A 19,659-nucleotide genomic window follows, 5' to 3' on the forward strand; every position below is an offset into this window, starting at 1 on the left:
ACCGAATCGGTATGATTCGGTATTTAAGAATCGGTAATCTGGGATTACCTACATCGGGCCCTAGGTGTTTAAGATTTTAGAAAATATGTTTCTGTTAATGGGCAAAGGACAATGAATGAAGGCATAAGCACACATAGGTGTACAAAGTGGGACTGTGCATTCACCACCAATCAGCACAAGACTAAAGGGACCTCCCATCTGGAAGAAGTGTTTCCACGACTCGGAGCCATCCTACAAGGTAGCCTCAAAAACTTTGTTCTGGGTTATGCATAAAAATGACCCTTCAAGATCCTATCTAGAATTTAAATACCTGGCAGGGATGTCCAATGTAGGTCGAAGAGGGTTGGAGGCATGTCAGATTTTCAAGACATCAACATTGGCTAAAAGAACATTCCACAAATCTATACACAAACAATTTACGTAGCCCATGGTTATCTTGTAAACATGAAATGGGCCTGGACCTCCAAGACCTATACTGGCAACCCTGGGCTAATGAGTTTTCTCATTCAGAAATCAAATGAGTATTCTAAAAAACAGGAATCAAAAGGACGTGATAAAAAAGGCTAATCAAACAATACACATAACCACCAAATTCAAAGATTAGTTTGTCTGAACTTAGAATATTTAAAACTCGTTTTGGCAACACGCCACACTTCCATTTCTGGCAATTTTTAATGAAAGTAGGTAGTTTATGCCATACGCATATTTCTACCTGTAACCACAGGTTTCAGCGCTGTCGGAACCATCAGGTTCCTAAAATATGTGTCACCCCACATCCTTACTTCTGCTGAATGTTCATCTTAAATAGGAGCCCATATCAAAAATGTGCACACAGGAGGAGTCCACAGTGCTACACTCGTCGCCGAGTCACCTTTGGCTCGATCAATGTAGGAAAGATTCTGAGATACCCAAGAGGACACAAAGTAATTGTATGGGAAGGACAGTTAATGGCAATGGAAATAAGTATCAGATGCTACCGAGAGCTAAGCATGTGTGGTCAAAGTCACAGTCGAGGCTAAAGGCTGGGTGTATTTTGCAAGGCGTATCCTTGGCGAGCCCACAACATGCTCTGCTTGGGTACGCTAGACTGATCCGCAAGGTAGGTGTATGGAAAGAGGTGTTTCTAAGCCGATCATGCATGTCACCGCCACATAAATATGGGCTACACAAAACAGAATCACCTTCCGATTGGCCCTGCTCACCATAACTTCCAAAAGGGATAGGATTGACTTCCTTGCATTAACATGTTGAAGAAATGGTGCTGACCTCTAGAGACTACTGAACAGTGTCAAGATTTGCATTCCAAAGTATTGTAAGTAAGATGTGTTGGTGGGGCGCTCGCTGGTGAAGAGCAATACTTTGCTTGCTTTTTCTGGATTGAAAGCATCCAATACCCTACTTTCATTGAAAAGTTTTGAAGCCCTTTTATGACGATACAATGTCAGCCTACCATAGCAGATATGACTCCTTCGATGAATTTAGCGACATATTCATTTTACGGTGATGAGTGTCACATTAACTCTGGGAACTTTGCACACTGTTGGCCCAAGTCATGGTCACCAGAGTCTACATTAGAATATCCTGGTATGAGTAGCTTTCTAAACTGTTAGGGGCTGTGGCTGGACCTCAGTAGTAGGATGTTCCACAATTAATGGCCTGTGATTAAGTATCAGCTCCTTCTTTCAAGGCGAGCTGTGCTCTCAGGGTCTACATTTACACTTGAACTGTTAAAAGAGTGGTGCTTGCAATCTCACTATTTAGGTCTCACCTACCAGACAGACAGCACAACCCGCTGTTTGAGAAAGACCTATTGTAGGCATACAAAGGGTTTAAAGCCAGCCCATTGCTTAACATTGTTTGGCATCATTGTCAACGTCAAGGGCTTGCCTCTTACGCGATGCGATGGCTTACCTTATCCATCTTGTGTCTGCCCTTCCCCTGTAGCATATCCTGTTTACTTGTGTCCTTCCACTGCCCACTTTTAGGAAACTACTTTTTTATTTTTACTTAACCACTCCACAACAGAGCATCCGTTCTCCAGCCGTCTCCCTTCTGTGCTTCTCTCCCCGACCTGTACTTAGTTTCTCTCTCCCAACCGTGTGCTTCTCTCCTCCACTTTGTGCTCTTGCTCGTGTACTTTACCCAACCCCTCCAGCTCCATGTTGTTGTCTCTCGCCCATGTTCTTTTCCCATACCCTTAGTGTTACTTCCACCCAAGTCCCAGAGATGGGGTACAGCATAGCTAAAAACCATTGTCAAAGCCAATTAGTCCCAAATGCGAGACCTACTAGCTTTGCCAATGATTGATATATTACTGAGACTTCGTCATGGCCCTTTGTTTTATATCCCAAATTAATGACAGTATATCCGAAGTGGAAAATTCCACCTTCAAAGGGATTGAGCGCTAAGTGCTGCATTCTTAGCAAACACTGCTCTATTTGTAAGCATTTGTGAACAAGACCTATAATAAATTGTTGCAACATGCAGATTACAGAGTAGTTGCACTGCTCAAGGTCACTGACAAAGGTGATATTTTGTAGGCTCTAAAATTGTGCGATGCCACAGGTAGCGTACAGGAATATGCACATGTTCACCATAGCTTTAACACCGAGTGATCAGCGCTACAGACCTTGTTATTGCGAAAGCTGTGGAATTATAGCATCAGAGGATCTTTGTGACTTTACTGGAAATATCCACTTGGCTGTGAAAACTAGAGGCTCAGCTAAAATGAGTCTGGGCTTCAAGGGCAAGTATAGTACACAAACATTTGGGAAAACCATCCCTAGTACAAACCGCAAACTGAAAGTGTTCCTTGACTTAAGGGAACAAAGCACTAAATAAAATGTGCATAACATATGCATATGCCTAAGGCCAGCTAATGTACCACAAAACAAACCTCTCAGATGACCTGCTTTGCCTTTTCACTGTAAACTTGCAGTGAGCAAAAAAAAATAGGTAGCAATCCTCAGCATTGCTTTTCTGATCAGAGGCGCAAAATATCTGAAAACATGAACTTGACCTCAAATCATGAGTTCATCTGCATGAGTATCACGGGACTTTGTGTTTGATACGTAACAGTTCAAAATAGGAGGTTCTATTGCACTTGTTTCTTCGTGTTAGCATCATCAAGAAAGTTATTCATCTCTTGGTCGCCAATTATAAGAAAACTGTCCTCCAGTCATTGAAGTTATGAAGGCTAGACTGCTGTACTTCTCTCTTTCTCACCTTGCCTACCTCCCTCACAGCTAGATACCAGCACACCCACCACACCTCATTCTCAGGTTGAACAAGAGAAATCAATTGTCTTCTCATTTGGCCGCTCTTCCTTGGCTGACCATTTGTACATGGTGCCTATTCAATGCGCTCTGCCTTTGTTCTAAAGACTCTATGGGTTGTCTCTGCTCTGTTTAAGATAGCTGTTTCTGCGGAAGGCCCCAGCAGGTAGTTACGTTTAGCCAATGCCAATCTTGTTACTGTTCCTCATTGTCGCAGATCTCTTCTAGGGCTCATGGCCAGCACCGGCACCTCCCTTGCTCCGGTCCAGAGATCCAACTTCAAAGTGATCAGTCTCAGGAAACAGTAGAACACCTTTCATCTCCTACAAATTAGCTCTGTATTTGTTCTCCTCGTTAGCACCTATTCTTGTGGGCCAGGACACCGATCAACACGCTATTAGTGCACTACACAGAGTAAACTTTAAAAAAAAAATCTGACTTCAGAAGTTGATGCAAGAAAACATTTCCACTCTTTTACCATGACAGAGCACAGGGAATAGGAAGCTTTGAAGAAAGTGGATGGCAGAATCAACGACTCTGGGTGACAGGCTTGAACAAGCATTGGAAATGCAATAGGTCTCGCACCATTAGAGTTAGTGCTTTTAGAATTGTTTATGGGTTTTTTTTGTAAATGTTTAGCATTTTTGTTTCCTGTAGCCAATGCTAAAGAATTACAAATAAAAAAAAGCCATAAACATTTCTTAAAGCTCTAACTGAAATGGTCTGAGACCTATTGCACTGTGTGAGGGTGAGGGGTTGAGGATGAGTGAGGGTGAGGGTGAGAGTGGGTGAGGGTGAGTGAGGGTGAGGGGTTGAGGGTGAGTGAGGGTGAGGGGTTGAGGGTGAGTGAGAGTGAGGGTGAGTGAGGGTGAGTGAGGGTGAGTGAGGGTGAGGGGTTGAGGGTGAGTGAGAGTGAGGGTGAGTGAGGGTGAGGGGTTGAGGTTGAGGGTGAGGTGTTGAGGGTGAGTGAGGGTGAGGGTGAGTGAGGGTGAGGGTGAGTGAGGTGTTGAGGGTGAGTGAGGGTGAGGGTGAGTTAGGGTGAGGGGTTGAGGGTGAGTGAGAGTAGTTGAGGCTGAGTGAGGGTGAGTGAGAGTGAGGGTGAGTGAGGGGTTGAGGGTGAAGGTTTGAGGGTGAGGGTGAGCACACAAGCTTAGGAGTATGTCTTAGCACAACTTGCCCTCACCAATCACCTTTCACTTCTCAGGGCCTATGGACTTTCAAGGCTACAGATAGCATCTGCCATGTGCCTTAGAGGAACATTTATGTTTTAAAAATGTATTTGACAAATAATTATCGATCCATAGTTCAGCGCCGGCGAGATTATGCATTTTTGATATTTTTTGTTGCTGCACAGGCACTCGTGAGCATCATCTTTACCAGACTATACTATGGGTGGGCCGAGAGTTAGGCAGTCCAGGATCTGGGTGTTGCCATTTTAGAATGGCCCCTTACTTGCCAACTGATGGAGAATTGTTGGGTGGTCTCACTACTACTCGCTGATCTTGTAATTCATGCTCTAATACAAATGAACACTAAATAGCTTTTTATTCACCATCTCAGCAAGAGGCCAACAATTGAATAAGCAGAGTGTGAACCCTTCAGTGAACAGCACCAGTGTAAGTTGTGGATGACTTGAGGATTGTCGCTCATATTTTAACAGATTCGTAACTATTTCACATACATCTTTTTAGTACGAAAGATTCGCTGTTTTTTATTTTCTCATCTCTGATGCATTTTACTTGTTTCTTTTCATTCCTGCATAAACCATAGAGCCAACTCGGCACAAACGTGTTATAATGTGGTCAGAGGGAGGGGCACTAGATGACGAGATGTGGACTACCGCCACATTATGCAAGCTTGCCAGAGCCTCTGTGCCTTGTGGTAAACTACAGCTGTTCTTGAAGTGCTCAGAGCTGCTTCTTCATTCAACGTAAGCCATCGCTTCACTCCAATGAGAGCATCTGAGCATCCTGAAATTGACGTCCTTTGCATAATAAAAGTGTTTACATACCTCAAGCTTCTTTCTCTAGGATTCTTTCTGTAGGATTTCCTTCTGTTTCCTGCTCAATGGTTTCTTCAATGAAATGTTCTTAATTGCTTGTTTCTTTGCTGATTTTTTGGAGAGCAGAACTAGAGCACAGCTTGTAGCTACTCCTTTCAGTCTTTCGTCATATTTCAGTTACTGGTGCGTGTACTGCATCATTGAGGCACACGGCCCTGGTGCTGGGTGTGCAGGGTCGATTTTTACATTGACACAAACATGGGAAATAAGTGGTGCAAATTGAAATTATACTGTTTTCGTGCATGCTATTTAAAAAACAAAAATACGCTATTCCCTCAAAGTTATTACCAGCAAAATAACGAGAGTGTAGTTTGCACAAAGCTCTAAAATAGCACTGGAAACAAAGACAACAAGTGAAAGCAAGTTGCGGTAAAGCGGGTTTGGGCTTTCATTTAATGTTATTCCCGAAATGTGCTCCAGGCAACACGTTAATCTCTTTGTACGTCGTGTTTGTGCTGCATATTTGGAGGCTTGACAATAACATGCTAGTTGGGGCTGAGCAACACCAAAATGGTTAAAGGGACTGTAAGAAGGGACGGTGCAAGGAAAACAAACTGCGAGGGGCGGAAGGAAGGAGACAATGTAAAAAAAATTCAAATGAAAAGAAGCGAGACGGGTCAATTACATGTTCCCTCCAAGCGCAATGCCGCTGCCAGCAGCGGCAGAGCAAGAAAGTCAGCACAAACAAACGGTGCGAAGAGGTGGCTCAACATATAACGATGCCGACTTTGGAGAAGGAGAACAGGGTTCGAGCCTCAGCGTGGGCGGCATCATTAATTATAAATTAAATAAACTGAGATCTCCTGCATATTAAATATAAATAAATAAACAGCGTGCGTGGGGTGAGGGCAGGAAGCTGCCAGCTATTTAAAAAACAAAAATACGCTATTCCCTCAAAGTTATTACCAGCAAAATAACGAGAGTGTAGTTTGCACAAAGCTCTAAAATAGCACTGGAAACAAAGACAACAAGTGAAAGCAAGTTGCGGTAAAGCGGGTTTGGGCTTTCATTTAATGTTATTCCCGAAATGTGCTCCAGGCAACACGTTAATCTCTTTGTACGTCGTGTTTGTGCTGCATATTTGGAGGCTTGACAATAACATGCTAGTTGGGGCTGAGCAACACCAAAATGGTTAAAGGGACTGTAAGAAGGGACGGTGCAAGGAAAACAAACTGCGAGGGGCGGAAGGAAGGAGACAATGTAAAAAAAATTCAAATGAAAAGAAGCGAGACGGGTCAATTACATGTTCCCTCCAAGCGCAATGCCGCTGCCAGCAGCGGCAGAGCAAGAAAGTCAGCACAAACAAACGGTGCGAAGAGGTGGCTCAACATATAACGATGCCGACTTTGGAGGAGGAGAACAGGGTTCGAGCCTCAGCGTGGGCGGCATCATTAATTATAAATTAAATAAACTGAGATCTCCTGCATATTAAATATAAATAAATAAACAGCGTGCGTGGGGTGAGGGCAGGAAGCTGCCAGATATGGAAATACCAGCATCAAAGAAAACAAGACGGAGGGAAGAGAGGGGAGAGGGGAGGGGGGAGGAGAAATGCGACACGGCGGGAAGGGGCAGGCAGGATGACTCAGGGGAGGGGGCGGAGCGGGGCAGAGCGGCATGTGGGTGTGAAGAAGCCGGGCCTTTGAAGTGAAGCTAAGCTTCACTTCAAAGGTGTCGGAGGAATGCGGGCGGCTGTGCACGCGCTTTTAAGCTCAATGCACATGCGCATTGAGCTTAAAAGTCACGGGCACTGCAAGGAATCGCCACGATTCCTTGCAAGTTAGATAAAGAGTAGATGAGCCCCTATAGTCTCGCTTGCTCGATGCGCATGCGCATCGACAGGCGAGACCTAAAAAAGGACAGAGGAACATGGACGAAGGACTTAGCGATAGCCTCCGGAACAGGCTGTCTCAAGGCCCGTGGAACATGAAGACTGGGGGGGGGGGGGGAGGCGGATGCCAGGGGCAATTGTTATGGGAGACAGAGAAGACAAGGACACGTGTAAAAGACTCAGTTGAATGGAGTGGCAAGCAAGGCTCTCACGCCAAGTGACATTACCCCGGAAAGTACTTGTCATAATGATAAAGAAACAATATCTATGAGAACCAGAGAAAGAGGACAGACCTGTGCCACCTACAGGGAATCAACACTCTGTGGCAACTGGGCCTCCACAGGAACCTAGATAAGAGAAAGATGAATCTCTAACACTGCACTACAAAGTGTCGGATGTGCAACTGAAAAGGTTTGGAAGCGCACAACAGCCTTTGCTAGCACAACAGAATGCTGCCACAACAGAAACAAGGTGGAGGGCTGCAGGAAACGAACCCCTCTGAAGAGAACCACAGAGAAACACAAGAGAAAATTTGGATTTGTCTAGGTCAAGTAGAGGTTCTACAACATCCTTCCGATCCATCCCCAGTCCCTGTCTACACCCAAACATCACCACATACTCAACTCTCAGAATACAAGATACTGCATCCACACACTCTACAGCTAGCAGAACCTGAACGTCTACTCCCCTTAAGCAAACCCTTCTGCCTCATAAATTCACACCCACGGAGATCAATCTGCTCCCAAGAACCAAAAGGACTAAGGGGCCAATGAACTAGCGAAGATGATGCTATTTACAAAATGATTAATACAGAATAAAGCTTTGTGGGTGGAGAAGTGTGGCTCAATGGTTAGAGCGGCAGACACTGATGCAGAGGTCTAGCCCGGGGCCAGGGTTCAATTCCCCACCTCGGCGGGTCTTGGGCTCAAAAATTCCACGGACCTGATAATTCTTGCCTCGGTGCCTATTCCAATCATGGAGTCCCACTCTGCAACTCTGGGCAATAGCTTGCTTAATTTCCACAACAGCCCCCACAACGCTAAGGATGCCTGGCCTCCACCTTGGGGGTGCCCAGGAGTGGACACCTCACTGGGAAAGCCAGGATGGGTTCCACAGCGGTATTCGTACAAGCGCCTTGAGACCCTTGCGGGTGAGTAGTGCGCTATACAAGTATGAATTTACATTTACATTTGCTTTATAGTGCTTTACAAAAACACATAATTCATTCTGTCACCCAGTTGACGCATCTTTCTGTACCTCGCGTCTCCATAGTCACTGGGTAATATGATTTTCAACTGTGATCTTTCTGCAATAAAGGTAAACATGTTGTGGTTTTCTCAAAAGAAGTTCTAACCTATTCCTGTCCAAGTAAAGCATCAAACCAACAAAGGGCAAAGTAGATGTGGGATAAAGTCAGCATAAGTATTTTAGGAGAATGGCCTAGCGAATATTGTGGCATAGAAGAATAGTGGGTGACCTGAAAGAGGCTAAACAACTTCACCAGACCATGGGGGGCAGCAAGAATGCTGGGATGCAGGGGGCTAAGTGTGGCCAGCATGAACTCGAGCATCAACACTGGAATGGACTCACCCTTCCCAGTTCTCTAGATCACATGTTCGGTAACAGGAAACAGGGGCGTTTTAAATGATAATTCTGAAATGGGCCCAACAACCTAAACACGGAGATAGTTGGTGATATGTCTTATTATTCTGGGCATTTGATATTGAAGGCACCCATTGCTACAAAGAGCAAGGCAGGCATCCAAGAGACGCTAGCAAAAGCAGCATCACATCTGAGATGCTGTGCATAGAGCAGAATTTGATTCGTAGGGCACCCCTGACACTAGATCAGCAAAACCAGGAAGTGATGAGGATGGACAAGGGGTGCAGCCAATTTGGACAGTGCTAAAAAAACATACTATTCAGTCTGCTTTTACATCACACAGCGTTACAAACAGGTACAACAGCCCTAGTCTCAGGGGCAGGAAATGATTCACCAAACATCACAAGGTATTTTTAGACAAGTGCGGAAGCAGGGATTAGCACCCAGTTCTACAGGTTCCCAGCCTCATCCATCCCAAAAGGAAAATCCAGTTTTGCAAGAATATTCAAATTCTTAAATAAACACAATACAAGATGCTGTTATTTTGAGCCGAGGATGGCGGAGGTTTAGCGTCAAAGAGGATCAAAAATGTATTCTTACCCTGAAAGGGTAAGGACTCTTTTGAACAAACTCCAACCGAATTGGGGTAGGGGACGAACAGCAAATAAATTCAAGCAGGTCTGCAAAGGCACAGAGCATGAAAAGCACGGGATAGGCAGATGGATGCTTTGTAAGTTTTCTTTTTCTTAAACAAATTCTGTCTGTCAAACACTACTTAAGGGCAAGCAAACACCCAGGGAAAGAGTGACACCCGAGTACCTCTCTTAGCCATCCCCCCTTCTCTTATGCAAACACGTTTAGTTGCCAACCATAGCAATTTAGCAAAGAATGTCAACAACTTCAGCAGCTCAGAAACCAAAATTAACAACTATGAGCAGGCAAGAATGCCAGCCTGGCACAGCCTGTGCGGCTGGTGCCAGGAGAGGCATAGCTGGCGAGGTAACTTGCTAATCCGGGCACCTACACCCATTTAATCACTTCAGATAACTTGACAGAATCAGTATAAAACAGTGACTCAAACAAGCACATCAAAAATGACACTCTTGGATATGAAGCAAGCAATGACCACCCAGAACACCATATTGCCCAGAACCATCTCAGAAAGTCTAAAAGGTTTTTTTTCATTGGGGTCACTCACAAATGCTAGCTCCTCATGGCTAATTCAAAGAAAATTATTGTTAGATTACATCCCTGGCCTCTCACTGCTCCAAAAATTATTCTGTTTTCAAAGGACTACAGTGTTGCTGATGAACTGAGTTCCCTAATATTGGGTAGTCAATACTGGCCTCAGGACGGTACTTACTGATTCGCTCTGAGACGACCGCCCCAGTAAGGGGTGGCAGATTCAAAATGCTAGTATTAATTGTTGCGTGTTGTGCTTTGAAGTAAATCTGTTTGAGTGGTACCCAGATTCACCAGGATTCACTATTGCCCTTCCACGGTGTGTCTACAGCAGAGAAGAGCATCAGATAATTTATGTTCCACTTTGATCCAGCATCTGGGAAAGCCCTTTACCTCCCTCCTTTACCAAGGGTGTCCACAGCCCTCCTGGGAATAGAGAATATTTGGTGTGGGAAGGGACTGGGCCTATTTTGCTGTGTGCGAGTGTCAAACTTGAGGCAGAAACCCAAGGCCAACTGCCTATATTGTCAGCACAAGCAGCCTACGTATGTGGGTAGCTTGGTGTATCAAACTCAACCCACAAGGAGAAGGCTTCATGGTCTTCGATCGGTCTAGTGCTCTGGAGACCATGTCTGAATGTAGAAATCTTCACCATGTTACTCACGGTCACCCTATGTTAGGATCCTTAATAGTCAGCCTGACTTGCGCTTGTTACAGGTCACTTCCATACATTTGGTGTTTAACTTTGAAAACAACTGCCTACTAACAAGCCTGGATGGTGCATGCACCGTAACAACATTTAACTTCAAAGATTTTTTTTATTTTTTATGTTAAAATACTTTCTATTGGCACACCAGCCCAAAACATACACATCTCCCAAAAAATACTTGAGAATCCACTATTTTACAGGCTCTTAACATACACTGCAAACAACCTACTAGAATTTAAGATAGATAAGCTGCCAATAAAGAATCCTGTCGAAGTGCTTGTCCTCTATTGTGGGTTGGAGACGTGTCGACTCACTCGCTCAATCTCTGACAACTACTCAAGACTGTAGGACACAGTGAAAGGTTACAAGAATAGGTATTACGGAAATGACAATACACCAATCTACCTCAAGTTGGGAGAAGAATCGGGGGCCATCATCATGTGGTCAACAGTCTGTACTACTAGTATTCTGTACACATCTGACAGCCTGCGTGCCGGTGTGGTCCTCTAAAGGTATACTGGGTCTTCTGAGAAGTGCTTGAGCTGGCCATCACAAGGACAGCCGACCACACAAACCACAGCATTCTCGATAAATTGTGTAGCAGCAATGTTGGGACGTGCCAATAGTGCCCTTTAAAATACAGATGTGAAGTGTCACTAGTCTCCCCTTAAAACATTACAGCCCTTCAGGGACTTGCCAGTGCTGTGTCATCAAACACACCACAGTGCTGGTCAGCAGTGCCTCCAAAGTCAAGAAAGTATATTAACACTCAATCAACCTTTCGATGGGGCAGCAGCCAGATTAAGGACCTGGGGCCTGATGTACCAAAGGGTTTTACCCATTCTGTGTCTATGGGAAAATATGTTGATGCACACAGCTGCTTATGCATAAGGCTACTCATTCTCCTGCATAGCACCCAAAACATGGCGACCTCCCTCAGCACATCAGAGAGGAAACATCCTTTACGACGAAAGTTTTACAACGCGGTACCGTTACCACGCAGGTTTTACAACGCAAGTCGTTACAACGACTTGCGCTGTAGGGCGCTGTAGGATAGGGAATAGTTTAATTTACTATCCAACACCTTCCCTACTATCCATGGGGACTGGAGTTGGAATAGTAAATTAAACTATTCCACTATCCAGCGCCCCCCAACGCAAGTCGTTGTAACGGCTTGCGTTGTAAAACCTGCGTGGTAACGGTACGCGTTGTAAAAGCACGCGTTGTACCGTCATACATCCCATCAGAGCCTCCTCCTCACTTCTTAAGTTCCACAAGAGGCTAAAGACCTGGCCCTTTGAGTAATTCTACAGGGACTAAGGGACTACACACCTGCTCAAGCGCCTGGATACCCTCACGGTGGATTAGTGCGCTACACAAATCGCCATAACACAACACACAAGATAACATAACACTCCTTTGGAACCAAGAATGACCCATGATACAAAGCCTTTGTGACAAGTGTGCAAACATAGAGTTTAATGATAAAAGGCCCCCTTAGCAAAGCAAGCGGCTACCTATTCCAGGGTATGTGATTTACATAACTATGCCCTCCACTGCACTCCCTTTCTTGGATACATCTATGACCAGGACCCCTATACGACAGGGGAAGACAAAATGATAGACCTGGATTGCCCACATTATACTGCAAGAAAAGGTCAACTATGCAACGTAATTACGCACATTTTGTGGCAATATTGCTTCACAATGTTGTCATTTTTACACGTTAATACTGTTGGGGCAGAAGTTTAACCTTGTTAGCATCAAATCAATCATTAAATAGTACATTTAAGTGGCAATGCTTTTAGTAACTTTTTAGTTAAAATCTGTAAATTATGCAGCAAATGATGGAATATGTGGCATATAAATGCAGTGGGATTGCCCTGACTATCACGTTACTAAACACTGCGCCAAGCGACAAGCGCATCTCTCTGGTCTCTAGGCACTACACCAAAAGGCTTGACTTCACACACAGCATCATAACATATACAACAACAACACTATGCCAACCACGCACTCCACCACGGTGTAACTTGACCCGTCCAAAAACGTGCTTCGGCACCCCACTTAGGGGATGTACATTTCAACATAAACGTATATGAGATGCTACAACTGCCATGTATATTTTACTGTCCCTATACAAAGTGCTATAACGTCTCAGTTAAAGCGCTATAAAGTCTCACTGATGTGATCCGAACTATGCAAAATGTGAAGAAGACAAAAAAAAGTGTCACTAGAAGTACGGTCTGAATACTACAAGTAGTTCTGAGTCTCAACACGTGTTTCTACATTTGGAGGTTTAACACACACAGATAAAGCGCCGACTTTGAACAAGGCAGAAAAGCGCATGACTTACGGACGGGCACTTTCCGGTGGTCCAGGCGGCGGGTGCTGTGCACCAGGGCCCCGAGGCGGCGCTCCAGGAGGGCCCCCCGCAGGCACACCGCGCCCGCCTCCGCCTCTAGCTCCTCGAAGATGCTGCCAGCCTGGCGGGAGAGCTCGGACAGCTGCCGCAGGACCAGCAGCAGGGCTCGGGCGCTCACCTCCTGCAAGGAGCCCACCGGCACCCCGGGCCCCGCCGGGCTGCGGCCCCCGGGCCCCACGGCCCGCTTGTGGAAAGGCATCCCGGCGGCAGGCTCCCCGGAGACCCTTCAGGGGCCACAGCGCATCCCCATGCGGAAGAACCCGAAAAAATCCGAAATTAAAATCCCACTCCTCCCAGGTGTCCTTTGTGGTTCTTCGGAGGCCCGGTGGTTTCCTGCTGGATTGTTCCCCTCACAGGCAGGAAGCAGAAATTGTTGTCACTTCGCATGTGTTTTTGTTCTGCGGCTGGAAACCGATGCTTTTTATGCAATATAAATTATCCTTGTTAAAAAAAAAGATTTTTATTTTAAAAAATCTCTGTTTAAAAGCCACAGGGGCCAACCCCACACGCAGGAAAGAGCACAGTTTTCCGGGCAGTGCGCATGGAAGCAGTGTCTGGGCTAAGTTGGAAGTTGCTGACAGCACTCCAGTGCCGAGCTCCTCTGCTACCTTGTGTGTTCAAATTCAAACAGGAAAGCGAAAGCCTGCCTCCTCGCTCTCCTCCCCACCCCCTGGCCATAGGAGCACAGCCCAGACAGCCCTCTCGCCAAAAAAACAAACGAAAGAACAACAGTAAGCCTCTCCGCACACACACACACAGCCTCTGAAGGGGGAGGGGTGGAGAGCTGACAGCCACAGTGGGAAAAAACTTGGGAACAGAAAGAAAGACAAACACACGCTGTAGCCCAACCACCTGCGGATGCCAGGGGCCCGCCGGGGGAGGGGGCAACACACTGTAATGATTTAAATGAAATGCGCGAAATGTGCTCGCGTCGCCACCTACCTGCCACATCTGGGAACTGGAACCGGTCCAGGATCACAAGTCCCAGCAGCGCAGGGGAACCTGTCCTGGAGCAGAAACGCCCCTCAAACCGCTGCGCATGCCTGCCAAGTGTCACGCATCAGGCGTGACACTAGTGCATTTCAGTGTGGTAATCCGCATTACCGCACTGAAATGCATTGTCACGCAAATGCGTGGTGTCTCAGCACTCTGATTGTGAAGTGCTACCACGGTAATGCTCCATTAGGAGAAGACGCATGAGCCTAGTGCGCTGCTGGCAGCATGCAGTGGACAAAGTGTGAGGTATCTGACCTCCGCCTGCTGCACACCTGGTGAAGTATTTCAAACTAATTTATCTTTTGAGAGTCCGAGTTGGAAAGCACCCACCGCGCCGCGACCTCAGGGCTGGCTGCATTCATCAACCAAGTGAGTCTCACTCTCTCATCCCGGCCGTGGTGCAGCCTTACATGACTTGGCTGTCACAACAAACGGGTCGCCAAACGGACATGGTCCAGGTAAGTATACATTCCGGGCAAAGCTAAGTGCTGATAAATAAAAGCGAAGACAGGGCAGCTGTTATAGTGTGAGGCGGTTTATCAGCCGCGCATGTGATTCGACAGCTCTTGTGTACAGGACACGGGCAGAATTTATTGGGTTTGGAGGCGGCTGTTCTCTGCTTGTTTCTTGTGCCCTGCACTCCACGTCCAGACCAAGCGACAACGCGTTGGGGCCTTTTATGTAACTGGTGTTCGTTGGCAGCCGTGCCCGTGGGCAGCATTCCCCCTGCTTTATGCCTCCTTAGTCAGTGTGAAGCCGGGTATCTTAGTGTTGTGGATGTAGTGAGATGAGCTTCTGGATTTATTTCAGTATGTTAATCAGTCTCCCCACTTCAGCTGGCGTGGAGAGGCACCCTGAAACTCAGGCGGCTCCTTGGCACAAGTGGAGCTTTCCTGGTGAGTGAGGCAACAAAAACACAGGGAAAGCAGAGCCGAGCCGGGGCCGGCCCTGACTCTGACTCTAAAGGCCTGTGCACGAGCCGAGCCTTTCAAATATTTGCCCCATAAATCATGCAGCAGAGAGCTATTCACAAACCGTGGGACTCGTTGCACAGGACTGCTTTTCAACAAATGCGCATAACTGTGACACTAATAAACATTTGCATATCATTGTAAAAAAAGTGTAAATATTGAAAATGAGGAAGAATGTAAAGAAGGGAAGTGACAGAAGGGCATTAGGGACCGTAAGGGAGAAGTGGAGGGATGAAAGATATACGGAAGGAGCACAGAAGAAATGAATTGCTCAAATACAGAAGGAAAAAATGTATTTTTAAAGCAGTGCTTTGTTTTTGAAGGTTTCTCTGTGTTTCATGTGCGAGTTTTCAGTATTGAAATGGAAGTCAACAGATGCTGTTTTGGTTGCGCATGGCACTATCACGGACAGTTCAGAGTCTGGTGAAGAGACCCTGGAGTTGTTGTGCACTACCGAAGAGTTTACAGATCTCAATAACGGCACCATCTGCAGCACAGTACATGCATACATGGGGGAAAGCTTTCAGCTCACCACACTCAGTACAGTTGTGTTTGTTAGAGTAATTATGTGTGTCAAGACAAGTGTTTGGCTGAGTGAGATAGTGAGTATTTGTTGTAGTTGCCATGTGTGGTGGTAATAAATCTCTGACCTTCTTCGCTAATCCTCTCTTTAAACTCAGGAGCTAAAGATGTGATGCTACGCCTCCCCAGCATGGGTGACACGTTTATCAGTGGTACTTACTTTCCTTTCTTCTATAGGTTCATGTCAGATGACATATTACTTAAGAATTGAAGTGCAAAGCAATAGAACTTAGCCATCAGTTCCAGTACACTATGTCAGCATTATACCTCCTCAGACACCCCCAGCCAACGCTTAATTTGAGCCTGTGGTTGCAGATGGGGCCCACCAACACTAATTTTTGTAGACCAGCACTTATTTCTCTTCATCATGACTTTGACCCAGAGTAAGAGAGAGAAAAACACGCAAGGAGAAAGAAGGAGGATAGTATTTAATATGCTTCCCTCATCTTCATTGCTTGATTTTGCTTGCGAGAAAGTGTCACTCATAGTCGCTGAATGTCACTCATAATTACACAGAAATTATGAAAATGTCACACATGAGCAATCTGAAACCTTGGCAGCTATGCTGCAGCAGCCAGGATTTGCTCACCCGGAGAAGAGATGAAAGAAAAAAAGTCAAATTTGTAAATCTGTGGGATTTGGTCCTGGAATGTTTTCGTGGCAGACTGCCCCAAAAACGAAGAATACATGTGGTCGAGTTTTCTTTAATGAATTTTGTTTGTGTGTATTACCGATTTACCGTGGGAGTCACGATTTATATTTTTAATTCTTAAACGGCGCCGTCAGCGAAGCTGCATGAGTAATGCGATTCTGTGCTCGCGGCGCTTTTGGCAGAATTATGATTTGCCGCATAATCCATCATCTGCTGCATAATTTGCAGTTTCATCAAGAAAACAGTTTCTAGCTCAAACGGATCAAAAGTTACTAAAAAAAAGCAGCGAGATGTGTTACTGCAAAGTGGAAGGCCCTTTGTTAGGTTGACTAGTCACTTTTCAGTAGCTTATTGCTTTATTTGAATGGTACTAATGAGGTGAAACCTCAGTGGTAAAAAAAGTCACAATAATGAAGTAATACTGTAAAAAAAAATGCCGAATTACTCTGCATAATTTGGCCTTTCTTGCCACATAATTTGGTCCTCGCCTGCAGCATTATTCAAGTAGCCTTAGCCTTCAGTCGTGCTACTTTCTCTGTTTCTGGACTTCAGCAGTCAGTAGTGCTGTAGTCGTATATTGGGGGGCGATACCACAAAGCTGTAATTAGCGCTATTACCTCCAGATTTGCCATGATCCATAAGTATACACAGCAAGCTCATGATAGAGCAAAACAGCAGCAATTTTATTTGCACTAATTTCCTAATATGTGTTGTTCAGTGGCGGCTGCAGGGGCATTAAAGTGGTGTGCCAGCGGGGAACAGATTATAAAAAAAACGTACCTGCCATCTGCAGAGTTGGTGCTCTTCTGGCCTCTGCTCTGAGACTCTCGGCATGCCACAGGCTCCCCTACACCAATCCAGATGCTGGTCTCATGCTGGTATTACCCAGCATAAAAGCAGCGCCTTAATTGGTGTGAGCGCCCTAGTTATACGCTCACTAAGGGACTACGACCATGTGCTTGTTCTCCACCCAGCTGTACAGAACAGCTCGAGTGGAGAGGTCAAAGAGCGCATGAAGGTTTGGCCAGCAACACCAGCCAAACAGTCATGTCCACTTGAAGCAGTGCAAAAACAACAATTGATGGTCGGAATGTTGCACAATGGCAAAACATTCACTCCCAGTCACAGATCTGGGTTTAATCCATCGTTTGCATTTGTCACCCCGAGTGGGACGGGTATGCTCAGACGTGAGTCCCGTGCTCTCCACACCACTGGAGTCAAGCTATCCTGGCTGATGACGGCTGAAAGCCAGAAACCGGTCCTAGGATGCTTGATTCCTGTCCAGGGAAGACATGGCTTGGCAGTTCGTGCTGGACTGTTCCCATGAGGCACAGGGTCAAGGCTGATTTGCATATGGCCATGTCTGAACTGGGTTGGTGTGGTGAGCAAAAAAACAATGGATTTAGGCCCAGATCTCTGTACTGGGGTGAATGTATGACATTGTTCTGCATTCTGTCCATCAACTGTTCTTTTGCACTTGAAACAGTGGCACCGCTTTTTTTCCCCCTGAGTTTTATATAGCGCAAACATGACCCAAAGGTATCGGGTGTCAGAGCACTTTACATGTACACCAGTTGCGTTATACAAGGACACATTCATTTTTGTTAGGCATGGGGAGATTAACTGATTTTCCCAGAATCACAGGATGCTGGGCGTCATTGCAGAGACTCGAACCCGGGTCCCCAGATCTGAGATTGACCGCCCAAGCCATTATGCTACATCCTCTCTGCCTCCTTCCTGCAGCTGTGTCGTGTCAGAATGGACGGCCTGTCCCGCCCTCGGCTTGGCACGGCTGCAGGACGTGAGTGAGGAAATATAAAATGATGATAACATTTGTTATTATCATTTTATTTTTTACTGCTGAAAAAGCAGTAAGGCGACGCTCCTCCGCCTTAGCCGGTTGGAGCCTCAGCTGCTTGTTGTTAAAATATTAACAAATAAGATTTTCTCTAATTTTTAGGTCTGGCGCAGACAAAACAAATATTTTGTCAGCACATTGAGCCCCCTTCAGCCATTGCTTGCTTGTCACATCTTTCACATTTTACATCAGCACAGAGAAGTATTTTGCAGTGATTGATTTTTCATTGGTGATTTTGTGTAAGTAGCTGGTTGAAAAAGAGTTTGTTTCAGGATTGAGCTCCATTGAATGCTCGGATTACTTACCAGTAATCGTCATTACCCTGAGTTGTAGTCTTCCTCGTCACAATCTTTACTAATGAGGCTCCTGCCCCAAAAGTAGGCTATACAAACTCAGAAAATAAAATAACTTTTGGGCTGAAACAGGGGTCTAGAGCCCCGCCTCCCCAATACACCTATACATGAGGGTCTAACTCTCTGACAAATCCTGTTATATCAAGGCATTTAAATATAGCCCGTATAAAGAACCAGAGAGGGAGGGTACGTAGGACTGTGACCAGGAGGACCACGACCTGGAGTAATGAAGATTACCGGTAAGTAATATGAGCATTACCTCCTCATCTGTCTTCCTCTTCCCAGTACTTATAATGAGGATGTACCCAAGCTATCCTCTCTATATACGGTCCTTAAAATAATAAAACAACAACTTTAAACATAAGTTTGCAACACCCAGTGCTTCATTTTCACCTAATACTTAATCCAAAACTGCAGAAAATACCCCTGAATCACATGCAGTAAACTTAGATTCGCCTAATTGAAGTATGTAATGGAATTCAAACATTTTTGAGATAGGACAAACAGCAACATTACAAATATCTTTAAGAGACACTCCTTTGTATGCTGCATAGGAGGAAGAAATCCCTCTTGTTGATTTTCCCTTAATGGAATCCTGAAGGGTTGGACAATTGAAGTCACAGGCAGTAGGTGTTGTCTGCTTCACTCATCTATTCATGGTAGAGGAGTTTGGATGGAGACCTTTTTTAGGGGTACCAAAAGTCACAAATAGGAATTGAACTCTTCTAAACTGTGGAGAGCGAGTGGAGAAAGGGGAAACTAATAATACAATATCCTCATTTAAATGAAAAGAGGAAGGCACCTGCGGAAGAAAAGTTGAATCAGTTCCTAATACAACCTTATCGGGAACCAAATTAAAGTATGGTTCGTCCACTAAAAAAGCTCTAATATGTCCTAACCGCCTCATAGCTCTGTGAGGATGGAAAGGTGTGCCGCAGCAGCCAGAGAGTGCTGGAGGCAGCTCAGCTCAGCACCGACGGTATCCAGCGCCTTGAAACCTTAAAGGGTGATATGTACGCACTTTAAAAATATGGATTATTAATATAGATGTAAGAGTGACTAGGAAAAGTACTTTAAACATTAGGTATTTCAAAGAAATAGATTGCAATGGTTCAAAAACATGGCCATGCAGAGCTGTAAAAACAAAGGGCATATCCCACC

At 45.4% G+C, this 19,659-nt stretch overlaps 1 protein-coding gene across 4 annotated transcripts in view; it reads right to left on the minus strand.

Annotated features, from left to right (window-relative positions):
- NHSL1 (NHS like 1) overlaps nucleotides 1-13,411 on the minus strand; it is a 471,418-nt gene extending 458,007 nt beyond the window's left edge. For all 4 annotated transcript variants that reach the window (XM_078649349.1, XM_078649348.1, XM_078649345.1 and 1 more), the window contains exon 1: nucleotides 13,018-13,411. In XM_078649349.1, coding sequence (XP_078505475.1) covers nucleotides 13,018-13,285 — 268 coding nt within the window. In that variant the 5' untranslated portion in view covers nucleotides 13,286-13,411. The remainder of the gene's footprint in view (nucleotides 1-13,017) is intronic.
- Between the last annotated feature and the right edge of the window lie 6,248 nt (nucleotides 13,412-19,659).

Source organism: Lissotriton helveticus, chromosome 6, assembly GCF_964261635.1.
Source record: "Lissotriton helveticus chromosome 6, aLisHel1.1, whole genome shotgun sequence".
In the NCBI taxonomy this organism is placed as follows: Eukaryota; Metazoa; Chordata; class Amphibia; order Caudata; family Salamandridae; genus Lissotriton; species Lissotriton helveticus.